Genomic DNA, 12,776 nt, shown 5'->3' on the forward strand with positions numbered 1-12,776 from the left:
TCCTTTAATTCAGCTCCTTAGACTGAGGGATGCTTTACCCATCTGGTATATCTGATTTGAGTGATGTAAGGAACCTTCCAATAACTTCTACAGAGAACACCAACAAAAGTTCTGCTTGTTCACATCCGTGATAGTTACAGTTTTCCTTCTCTATTATTGGCTTAACTTCTGATATTTAGTCCATATATTTGTCCCATCTATTTCTGATCAATTTTTCTTCAGAAAGATCCCAGTATTATTTATAATAGCCTTTGTAGGGATTGTCCTAAATTAATGTAGTGCACAATAGAGAAACAGGAGACTGAATTTTATTTGGTATGTCAAATGTCAAATGAGTTAATTGTTTTCATAAGCCACCTATTCCATGGTCTTCTAAATTTTCCACCTATATATCTTCTGCATATTCGCCTATATTTTTGTTGTTTCAGATTTGAATAAGTTTGAATTACAGCTCAATTAAATCTCTTTAAAAGCAGAAAAATGAAGAAACAGCTGACTGAACTTGTGGGTTTCTGTTTGGATCTGAGAAATGGCTTCATTCTTCTGGAAATATGAATGCAACCTTGAGAACTATTTTTTTCTTGTTATTGTTACTAAAGTTATTAAATCTCTAAAACAATTTTTTTCAAAGCAGTATATAGTTCTAGTAATTATGGTATCGTGTTGTGATGCTAGAATATACAAATGATATTTTTGCAAATACTGTTCATATTTATTCCTTTAAAATATTTTATTTGTTAATGATCATCTAAGATCTATGAATTTCTCTGGTTTTAAAACTGTCAAACAGAAATAAAATAGTGTTTCCAATCTGGAGAAGTTAAATTATGCAATTGTCACTTGCACTGTGAAGCAGCTTTTCTACTTTCCCAGCATGATTTATAGTTTTAATCTTTAATTTTCTTTTCTGTCAGACAAAAACTGTTCCACGGATATTGATGAATGTTCCTCCAAGCCCTGTAAAAATGGAGGCCATTGCCATGATTTGATTGGTGAATTTTACTGCAGCTGTTTGCCAGGTAAGAAGCCACATGATGTTTAGTTGAGAGATGTTCTGTGGTATTCCAAAAAGAAACAGCTTTTCACAAGCAGGCAACGAAGTAGTAATATTTTTTTGCTGAAGAGAGAGAAGGATGAACAGGTATTCTCTAAGCATATGCTACAATCGTTATGCAGGTGGTGTTAGCAGAATTTGTTTACAGAATATAACTTGTGTTCTGGAAGTCCAGTCCAAATTCATTAATAGAGAGCCTTAAAAATCAACCAACTCTGCCAATAGCATGATTTTGATTCCATCTTTTCTACAAGCAAAAGTTATTTTTAAAATTTCTCAAAGAAAATGTGGACAAGCTATACAGTAGTAGTCATAAGGGTTGTTGTGGCGGGTTGACCCTGGCTGGGAGCTGGGTGCAGTCAGTAAATCATGTATTACTTGTTGCTCCTTTTTTCTCAGGGGTAGGACTCCTCACGCTCTTCCCTTGCTCCAGTGTGGGCTGCCTCCCAAGGGAGAGAGTCCTCCAAGGACTTCTCTAATATGAGTTCCTTCCCATGGCCTGCAGTTCTTTACAAACTGCTCCAGCATGGTTCCTTTTTACTGAGTGCAGTCCTTCAGGAACAGCCCACTCCAGGGTGGGTCCCCACAGGGTCACAACTCCTGCCAGGAAACATGCTCCAGTGTGGACTTCTCCCTCTATGGGGCCACACGTGCTGCCAGAAGCTTGTTCTAGTTCAGGTTTCACACAGGAAGGGTCACAGCCTCCTTAGGACATCCATCTGTTTTGTCATGAGGTTGTCCATAGGCTGCAGGTGCATCCCTGCACCCCCATGTCCCTTCTTGGGCTGCAGGGGCACAGCTGCACCAGGGGCAGGGGAATCTCCTCTGGTGTCAGCAGCACCTCATTCCTCTCCTTCTGTACTGATTTTGGTGTCTACAGGGCTGTTTCTCTTGCTATCCTCACACATTTTTTCAGGCTGCAGCTCCTAGTTAGGTTTTTTGGGTTTTTTGTTTTGTTTTGTTTTGTTTTTTTCTCACAGAGGTGCTACCACTGTCACTGATGGGCTCAGCCTCGGACAGCAGTGGGTCATCCTAGAGCTGGATGGCACTGGCTCCATCAGACCAGGGGTAAGCTTCTGGCAGCTACTCAGAGAAGCCACCCTTGTACCTGCCCCCCACTGAAACACTGCCTTGTAAACCCAGTTGCAGTGATGAAAGATGCCGGCAATATCTAAATTTGGCAATAAGAGTAGATCAACTTTTCTGTCTTTATGTGACATATGTAATTTTATTCACAGATTCACAGAATAAATTAGGTTGAAAAACTCCTCTGAGATCATAGATCTCAATAAATAAACAGTATCTCATTAAGATGTGAACCTATATGCTTCAGTGTGGCTTTTCAGTGTGGATTGGTGCTATGGGCAAGAATTTACACATTGAAATGTAGTATCTCTTAATATAACCAGCTAATTCAATATGTGACAGCTCACATAATATGACCAATTTTTTTAATCCCCTTCTTTCTTTGTTGTGGGTCAACTGTGTCAACCAATCAGAAAGTAGGGAGCAAAATATGAAGCAATAGCAGTTTTTCATTTGCAGTTTTTTAATACTCTTAAGTCAGTTACATTGCATTAAACCTTGTTCTACAATGTCAAATTAACAATGTAAGGATAAAATTATCAAGCTTGTATTTAGACAGAAATATTTACTGAAAGTGGACAGGCAAAAGAAGCAGTTTAAATTTTTTATATCCTTAAAAGGGCTATATATGTTTTAAAAATGTATAAAAGCTATTTCAAGCCTAATTTACAAATAGCTTGAAAGTTATTGAGGTATGGAAAACAGAAACTCACAGCCAGCACTGCCACGTAGTAATAGTATAAAGGCATGAATATAATTTGAATCTATGTATAAATATTTATGGATATTACTACATATAAAAGTATGTGTATGTGTGTCTTATGCGTGTACATACATATACATACTCATACTACTTTTTAAGACGTGAGTCTTACAATAGACTTTCAAGATTCAGATTATTGATGGTTTATTATTATTGTTGTTGTTATTATCATTATTGCAATTATTAATAATTATTTTGGCTAATTTTTTAAGGCTAAATTCTTGTATGTGTTGCCATAAGTTAGTTTTTTTTTTTCAGCTGCAAAGACTGTGACTGTATTTCATTATTCTTTCCACTATTGATAAACCAAATGTCATATCTCATTTTGTCAATGTAGTTTGGCCTGTGAAATCACAAACACAACAAATATGAAAACATCTTCCTGTTATACTTAAAAAGTGAGATCATATGCATGAAATGAATACTGAAATGCTGTAAGAAGTACACATATGAAATCTCAGACTATAAACGTTTTCTATTACCATTTTGAACACTTGTTAGATACAGTCTTTATGATGAATTCGCCCATCTGCAAAATGCAGGATGAACAATGGTTTAGACAGTATTTAGGACTGCAGAAAGGCAATAAAGCATGTGAAGGACAACACAAAGGAATTTCAGCTAGTAAATTGGTTTCATCAGGAACCCAGTTTAAATGGCTCTCTGCAAATGCATGTAGCATGGGGAATAGACAAGAGGAGTTGGAGATGTGTGCATGCCTGCATGGCTATGATATTATCGGCATCACAAGGACACAGAGGAATTACTCCTGTGACTGAAGCGTGGCAATGGAAGGATACAGGCTTTTTAGGAAGGACAGACAAGGTACATGAGGAAGCCGTGTTTGCACTTTGTCAATGTCCAGCTGGAGTGCATGGAGCTTTGCCTGGTGATGGAAGAGGAGTCAATCCAGAGCTTATGGGTCAGGATTAAAGAAAGGGCAAGGACAGGTGACATTTCAGTGAGGGTCTGGTACAGGCTGTTCCATCAGGGAGTCCAAGTGGTTGAGGCCTTCTGTAGAGAGATGGGAGGAACCTTATATTCACAAACCTTAGTACTCATGGAGGACTTCAGACATTCTGGGTTTGCATAGACAGGTTTTGGGATCTGAGAGGCTACAGAGACAACAGATGAAAGATCTTAATCAGAACTACTTACTACTCAGTATAAAACTAAAGGACTACTAGTAGATTACAGCATAACATAAAACAGTGAGCTATATCAAGAGACCTACACTAAAGTTAGAGAAAAAAATAGTATTGATTAGGAGTCAAATGTAATTTACCACTGAAATTATGATAATATGCACAGATTCCTTCACTAAATCCCTGGGGAGTAACAGTGAAGAATCCCTGCTCAAGGGAGAAACAAAACACATTTCCAGGAAAATGTATAGGTTTCTGCTTTGTGAAAGTTTGGTGTTGCTTTTATAGTCATAAAAGGAGCTATCAAAAGGTCAGAAAAAAATCTCTTATCTTCCCAGATCTCACTTCAGCATTAAGATGTACATTGGCAGTTGGGAGATGCCAGACCAGCGTTAACCCCACGGCACCAAAGTAACTCACTACAAGACAGCTTGTCCCATTTGAATTATCTGACCAGTTAACAAACCACAGATAAATTCTTGTGGGGGGTGAGATGCCCTGCTACAGACTTGTGTAACTGCATCTGAATTACTGTATCTAAGTTTTGCATTCGCTGCTAAAAGAAGGACATTGACTTACTGAGGCAAGTCTAGCAAAGAACCATGGAAATGGAGAACATGATATCCAAAAAGACACTGAAGTAATTGGACCTGTTCACCCTGAATAAAAGGCTGAGAGAATTTATTGGGGTTTACTACTACATCCTGGAAGGATACAGGGAAGACAGAAAAAGGTTTTTCTTACAGATCAAAATTGTCTCAGGGCAGGAGTCAATGGGCACAAGTCAGAATGCAGGAAAATTCAATATTAAGGTGAAAGAAACACCAAAACCTACAGCACTATGAAAGTGCTGGAAACTACTGGACTAGAAATGCTAGAAACTACTGGAAATATTGCCTGGAAAGCTTGTGGTATCCCCATCTATGGAATCATATTTGAATATTGACAGCACAATTCCCTTAACTACCTGATCTAGCTGGGATCACTATGAGTTAGTATTAGACTAGATAGCCTCAAGACATCATTTCCAACTCAAGTTCTCCTGTGATTCTATTACTATTTAAGGATTTTTTTGCACAGTTTTACTTTATAAATGTAATACTTTAAGGTGAATTTGAATTGAACTAACAGTACCTACACAAAGTCTTTAAGGCTGTAAGCATTTTGACCACATCTAAAAAATTTCTGCGTAATCTTAATTATAGTGCTGCATTTTACCAAGTTTGTGGCTGAAAAGTATATAAGTGTTTGTTTATATGCAATGTTTTTCCAAAGCCAGATTTTTAATGAGTATTCAAGAATTTATCAACTATCATTTTTTCATGAGCATTAATTTATTCTTCCACTAGAAAATGGTTAGCCATGTGTATTGAATTGTAAAAAGGGGGGAAATTCAGTAAAAAGAGAAGGGCTATATTTTACGACAAAAGTAGTCTGTCGTCTGGAAAACATGCCTTGAAATGGTCGAGTAGAGAAGTACAGTTTGAGAAATAAGTGAGGAACTTCTTTCTAAAACTTATAAAGTGTCCACAGGCAATATTTATGTGATATTTAAGAAAATTTTAATCTACAAGATTCTGGATTTTTACAATGCATTCAGAAAAGCATCAAAAGTGTTCAATGGAATATAACAAGCTCCTTATGGAAAAGTAAAGACCCTTTAAGCTTGTAGAAGACAAGCATGAGGGAATCTTAGAAACATAAAATAACTTCTAACAGATGACATTTCATTTCTCTATTTGTTACCACAGAATGTGATATAACTAAAGAATTTAGTTGGAAGGTTTGGTAAAGGCTTAGACAAGTTCACAACCAAAAAGCCTGTAAGTCAATACTAAGGAATCCTTTGACTTTTTTAAAACACCTGAATGTTTGGAGGTTTCAAAGGGAACAGACTGCTGGAAGTTGCTAAACTAATAATATCTCCCTAAACAGTTTCTCTTTTTCTGCTTTCAGACAGTTCTAAGCTGGATGCACAATTTTTTTATTTTAGAAAACATCACAGCTACTATACAGATTCTTTCCCATCCCTGTTTCTGCCCCAGTGATGTATTATCCCTGCAATACTTGACTGAATACATAAATATTTCTTATTTTTTAGTTTGGGGCTTTTTTTTTTTAATGGGATTACTGGATGATTAGCATGATTGCTAAAAGAGACTGATTTTGAAGCAGAAAATCCTATCAGTTGATGGATTCAACCTAAAATCAATTTTTATTCAAGTTAATACACTGAATCAAAGGAGCAGTACTTCTGATTAAAAGTAAACATGCACACAGAGAAATTGTAAATCAAATTCTTCCTTTTTGGAAGGTGTTGCTGTTATTAAAGTTTAGTGTACCATGAAATAAGACTGTACTTTCTTTCAAACCTTTCTGGCAACCCTTGTTATGAAGTAGATGCTTATACATGAAAGTTTTTACTCCAGGAAGAGACCTTAGAAAAACTATTGCATGCTGTGACTCAAGAAATAAAGTGAATCATCAAGATTACAGATGGAAAAAGTTTACAAAATCATTCAGTTCTTCACACTGTTGCTGCACAATGATCCTTAACATAGAATGTGCAATGATATTTTTTGCTTTGATTTCAAAGTTGCTTGATCAGAAAGTGCAGCATTTTTCACATGAAGCTGTTGCTCTGCTTGCCAAAAGGACTACCTGATGCGTAGCTTAAAATTTCAATTATCAATTTCTTGGTCCAAGTCACAATTCACTTATGCAATTTATAAATCATGTTTATCTTTTACCTAACATCCTAACTTGTATTGGGATAGAATTCTTACTAAACAAGTCCATTTAATCAGCTGTAGAAAGGTTGTTCAGCAGACTCACACAGAAGATACTTTGAGTATCCTTATAGCAAATAGTACAGAATTGCCTGTAGCAGTAGTTAGTGGACTCAATATTTTAGGGAAATAGAGGTCAATATATTTGCATGATTTTGTCTGTTTTGCAAAATCTTAATATTGAGACTTCTGTAGGCAGTTACATTCATGCCATGTGTGATGGCTCCTAATCCAGGATGAAGACTGGGGGTACATAAAGTCAGATGTTGCTGAAGCAGAGGTTATGCAGATCGGTATCCAGGACCTGCCATTTTTACAGACCCTTGCAAAAGCAGCATCTGGAAACAGTGAGTGACAGGGAACATCATTAGGAGTCCTTCCCAAGAGATTTTCCATGCATTTATGACTCATCCATACACTAATATTTTTTTCTCTGGTGTTTGTGAAATGTTAAATGCATTTTTAGTCACCCTAGTAATTCTTCTGGGGTTTTGAGAATCTTAGTGTATTAAGATAGTTTTCTAATAGAGCTATTCCTGAGCATGTCGAGTCATTTGTTATCACTGAAGGTCTGATTGCTTTCCCCATTTTTTCATGGAGCCCTTTAAAATATTGGTTAAACTTCAACCGTTTTTTACATTATGCATAACAATTTATTCATAAATTACCAAGCAGAAGAAGGCAACAATTCTAAAATTTGCACAACTTGGGAGTTCCCTTGAATGAAGAAAAAGATGTCAGAAGTATTCTACAGTATTTTCAACATTAGGAAGCAGAAAAAATAATTATCGAAGGCCATTATTTGCTTTTTCATGCTGGAAAAAAGCCTCATATTTTTGCATTATCAGAAGAGAAAGACTGGATAATAAACAATAAAATGAATGTTTAATGGGGATATTCCCCCCAGACAAAGAACTATGTACATGGTCTGGTTGAGACAGAATTAATCCTCTTCATAAAATTTGTTACAGTGCTGTGTTTTAGATTTGTGACCAAAGCCATGTTGCTAACTCAGGAATGTTTTGGCTGTTGCTGAGCAGTGCTTGCACAGCATCATGGCCATCTCTGTTTCTCATTTTGCCCTGACAGTGACTAGGCTGGAGAGGACAAATAGCTGAGAGTGTAAAAAACTGGGACAGCTGACCCCAATGGACCAAAGAGATATTCTATTCCATATGCAATAATACAGTCAGCCATAAAACCCTGAAAAGAGTTTTTTAAAGTAGCTGTTTGTAGAGACCCTATGGCCATTGAGGGGACATAGTGTGCTTTGGTTAGTTAGTTGGGGTTTTTTTTGTTGTTTTTTTGGGGGGGTTTTTTGTAACTCACTAATTTGTCCTTATCATGACTCATCAGTTTTCTCACTTTTTCCTTTTCAATTCTCTGTGTAAATCAAATTTCAAGATACATACCTCTTTCTACTTTCATGATTTTTGCAAAAGCAAGAAAACAGTGCAGAAAAGTCTTAAGTTTCCTCACTTGTAATTATCATACTTTTGGATTAAGTTGCCATACATGTTTTAAATTGTAATTCTAACCTTAATATACATGTTTTACTAGATGAAAGTCTTTGAGATTTATGTAAATAAAAGTGCACAATAGCTCATTCCTCTAGTGGACATGTAATTGCTCAGACATTGTGTATTCAAAATGCGCGCTATGATGTAATACCAAACTGTGTATTCTGTAGTACACTGGCATCTATACCTTCTATTTGTTCAAAATGTTCCCAGAAGCACAGTAAGGTTTAAACTATTAAACCTGATCTTTATTATCCACTAGAAATTGGACATAAAAGTATTAAGAGCAAATAAAACTCTGTAATTTCTGTTTTAGAGAGATTTCATTATATTATTCTTATAGAAATAAGCATTTAGTGAGTTTTTGCACTGAAAGACTGAAATACATAAAATGTTGGCAAATTAAGATGCAAAACAAGATATTATGACTAAAAAAATTCTTGAAATAGATATACCTTTTAATTACAGTTTTAAGATGGAAAGAATGAAATGAAGACCAAAGAGGCAAATTCACAAGACAATACTGAAAACCATTTGTTATACATCAACACATACTATGTATATATACTTGCAACCAAGTGCAGGAGAAGGAAAAGGTGGAATCCAAAAGTATCATATGAAATGAGAAAGGAGGAAAGGAAAAATGAGAAGAGCAATACATTTTGAAAAGCTCATTATAAAGTCTCTTATAAGAAGTTGCAGTTAAGGAAGGCTGTGATGAAGAAAGTAAACACAGTGAAGCAACCACACGGCAAATTTCTTGCTATTGTAAAAAGATATCTTATTAGGTGTAATAGCTTTAGAAAGAAATTTTCTTTTTTATAAGTCAAATTTTCTACCTGTGTTCCTATTTTCCAGTATAGTGCTTCATGCCAGTGGTAAATGAAATCTTCCTGCAATAGAACAAGAAAAAATTGTCGACTTCCTCTCATATTTTCAAAAAATAGGCTGTCATTTATGAGGCTAAAAATACAGGGAAGAAAATTGATTAATAGCTTATTTGTAATGTCAATTCAATCCACTAACCCTAGCAGATGACTTAAAAATTTGACATGTTTCTAATAAAAACAACACTATTTATTTCAAAGTGTCTAATAAGACATTGAGTTACTGTTACCAAAAGCAGACACAAAAGAGTGATGTCTTGAGGAACACTGTAATAACACATTATAAATCCCCCAGGTAAGGAAATATCTCTGACAGCCTTTAGCTTGAGTCTATTCATTTCTAAAAGTACTGTAATGGCAGTACCAGGATGGAAAGGAATGATTACTCAATACTAAACAGCTATTTTAAAAACCTATAAAAACCATCATAGCTCTATTGCACAATTCACCAAAGTTATATGATTTTATAAAGAATTTAAATTGCCAGTTGTGACTGATTTTTAGTTTGCTGCTTCTTATTTTTGATATCTCCATATTTTTCTTGTTTTCTGATACATTATTGGAATATGTTCCCGTGGTTATAACCTCTTGGTTATAGAATGAGCCTATTCACATTTAATAAGAAATTATTAAGATTTACAGTGCTGGAATCTCTGGCTCCTCTCTATCTTTTTCCATTGTTGACATTATAAATGCAAATAATGTTTGTTTTCAGACATCACATTCTAGAAAACTGCTAAAAGTTTGGTCTATAGAATTAAAATCATACTTTTGTGGAGAATTTAAAGTGATAATCAAACTATGGCCTTTTCCTGATGTTAGTATATGTCTGCTAAACATAATTTTTATCTGTTTTATTTATATGTTTAAAAATTGTTTATTCTAAATCCTCTATTTCTGAAAAGTAGATAGCTAATAGATTATTTGTCCACCACATATCTAAATATATTAAAATTTCTAATAAACGATCTAAGGCTTTTGGAATTATGATCTGCTATTATTTTAAAAAATAATAATTCAGAAGTTTATTTTTATAGCCAAAACTGAAACAATCTTTATTCTACTGCCATTTCTAAAGAAATATTAGCAGTCATTATTTTGGATATTATTTATTCTTTTTCTTTGAAATTTTCACTCATTTAATTGTTTGTCTATGTTTTTGTTCTGTCTTAATGCTTTTCTACCCTTCTCTAAAATAACTTCCTTCTTTGACAACTAACTTTCCAACTAATCTTCTGGTCCTACAATATACTGAAAAATAATTAGCATTTGTTCAGTTTTCATATTCTATGTCTCTACACGCATTAATAAGAAGTAAAAATATTGTATAAAATTCCTAACAAGTAAGAGAATTACCTTACCAGACCTGCAACAAAGTCTACTGTTGTTGCCTTATGTGGTTTATCACAATTTTTTTTCCTTTACTTAACTGTTACTAAAATCAACCTGGTTTTTTCCTCCCAGCTTTTATAGTACCATATGGTGTTTTAATCAGATGAGAAATGAAGGATCATATTTGGATCTCATATGATCTTTAAAATTTACAAAAGACAGACTAGAAAATATATGATAGATGACAGGGAATGTCTTTGTGCTTTCTCTCTGTCTAACAGATTGCTTATCAGCAAATTCTAAGAAATAGTTCGACTCCAAAATTTTGCTTGTGTGTACTGCCTGCCAATCTTAATTCCATGAACAACATGAACAGCAAGCCAATGTATATTTTCATATTTGTCTTCCTAAATTCTAATTAAAAAGCTTTTGCATTCCTGAGGAAATGCATACCTGACTTTATGTGGCACTTCAGAAACCATTCTCTTTTTAATAAAGTCGTTGAACTTACTTTCTGTAACAAATTAATTCATCTCTAAAATAAGAATATTGAACTGAAGAGCTCTTTATTTAATCCACTATTGTATTACACAATGGGGGGCAGCTCATCTTCTTATCTCCTTATTCTTGACACATGACATCTGAAAGCACGCAATACCTCCGAGATGTAACTAAGGAAGAATAGCAACATTACCCACTGCTTGTGTTGATTTTACTGGGAGCTTCACATTTCACTAACCTTTTTTTCAGAGATGTTAAGCTGAAAATCTGTGTAATTCAGAAGTTAGGTAATTCATATCAATGATTGATATTGTTGTTTATTTTTTTTGTCATTGCTTTTTTTTTGTTTTTTCCCCTATGCTAGCAGCAATGCTTTTACTCCAGTTCTAACTGGCGTAAACTATTTCAATTAAGCAATTTTTTGCTCTCATTTTTCATTATCCACAAAGGAATTGTAAATGGCACAGGATTTGCATATCAATAACAGGAAGATGCTATATAGGAAAGGGTAATAAATTGCCTATTCCTAATAACAATCACATTATGTTATATAATACATACCACCTTCTCAGCAGATCTTGACATCATCACAAAAGAAGCATTAAACACTGACAACTTCACAGTCCTCATGGGAAAATGAAAATGTATAACAGATATTATTTCATAAAGTTTGGTGTTTTTTCTACTCTTGCAGTTATATTATTCTGCAGGTGTAAAACATCATTAGATGCTGTTTTAATGCATCATACCACAAAATTGTAAGAGAGCCTTTTAGCCACAACATTATAAAATAACATTTCAATCCAGCAAGCACAGTCAGAAGAGAAACTTATTCTGTGTTTTTCTTAGTGTAAATAAGAGCAATTCTGAAGCTGCCTGCTGTGGTACAGTAATCAAACTTCTGTTGTAATAGCTGTAAGTCTTCTGGTTTATTTCTGTAAGATGAGTAGAGTATGCCTCTCTTTTTCCTTAATCCTTTTTCTCTAGTTCTAATCCATCTTTTAGTGGAACTGACAAAAACATTCTTACAGTATTGGAAGATGTACCTAGCCATTGTGGTCCTTTGCCTAGGTTTAAGGGTTTTTCATAAAAGAAAAACACTGTAGAGCAATATCTCTCCTACATATTTGGATTAAATTGTATGGCTGAAGATCCAATTTGTCCAAAGCAATAGAAATGGTCATTGAAATCAAGTAGCTAAAACAGACATGGTGGACTCATTAGCACTCACTGGCAGGAATAAATTCTAAATGGGGGAGAATGAACAGAAAAAAAGTTACAGAAATGTCAGATTTACTCCTTTTGAAAGAGCTTTCTATATCAGAACTCCTGTTCTGCTATTTTGCACTATATTCAATAGACGAAGAACCCTTAAAAACCAAGTCTGAGCAGACCCAGTGCCCTCAGCTGCTCCTCACACGGCTTCCCCTCAAGGCCCTTCCCCATCTTTGTGCCCTCCTTTGGACACTCTCTAATAGTTTAATGTCTCTCTTACATTGTGGTGCCCAGAGCTGCCCCCAGCACTGGAGGTGAGGCTGCCCCAGCTCAGAGCAGAGCAGGACAATCCCTCCCTTGCCTGGCTGGCCATGCTGTGCCTGATGCCCCCAGCACAGGGTTGGCCCTTCTGGCTGCCTGGGGGCTGTTCATGTTTAACTTTCTGTCAGCCAGAACCCCAAGACCCTTTCCACAGTGCTGCCTT

The 12,776-nt window shown here is 35.3% G+C and overlaps 1 protein-coding gene across 1 annotated transcript in view; it reads left to right on the top strand.

The window, feature by feature from the left end:
- EYS (eyes shut homolog) overlaps positions 1–12,776 on the top strand; it is an 811,979-nt gene that overhangs the window by 285,649 nt on the left and 513,554 nt on the right. Inside the window, 1 exon segment of the mRNA XM_033053725.1 lies at positions 915–1,019. Within this exon segment, the coding sequence (XP_032909616.1) occupies positions 915–1,019 (105 nt within the window).

This window comes from Catharus ustulatus, chromosome 3, assembly GCF_009819885.2.
Source record: "Catharus ustulatus isolate bCatUst1 chromosome 3, bCatUst1.pri.v2, whole genome shotgun sequence".
Taxonomy (NCBI): domain Eukaryota; kingdom Metazoa; phylum Chordata; class Aves; order Passeriformes; family Turdidae; genus Catharus; species Catharus ustulatus.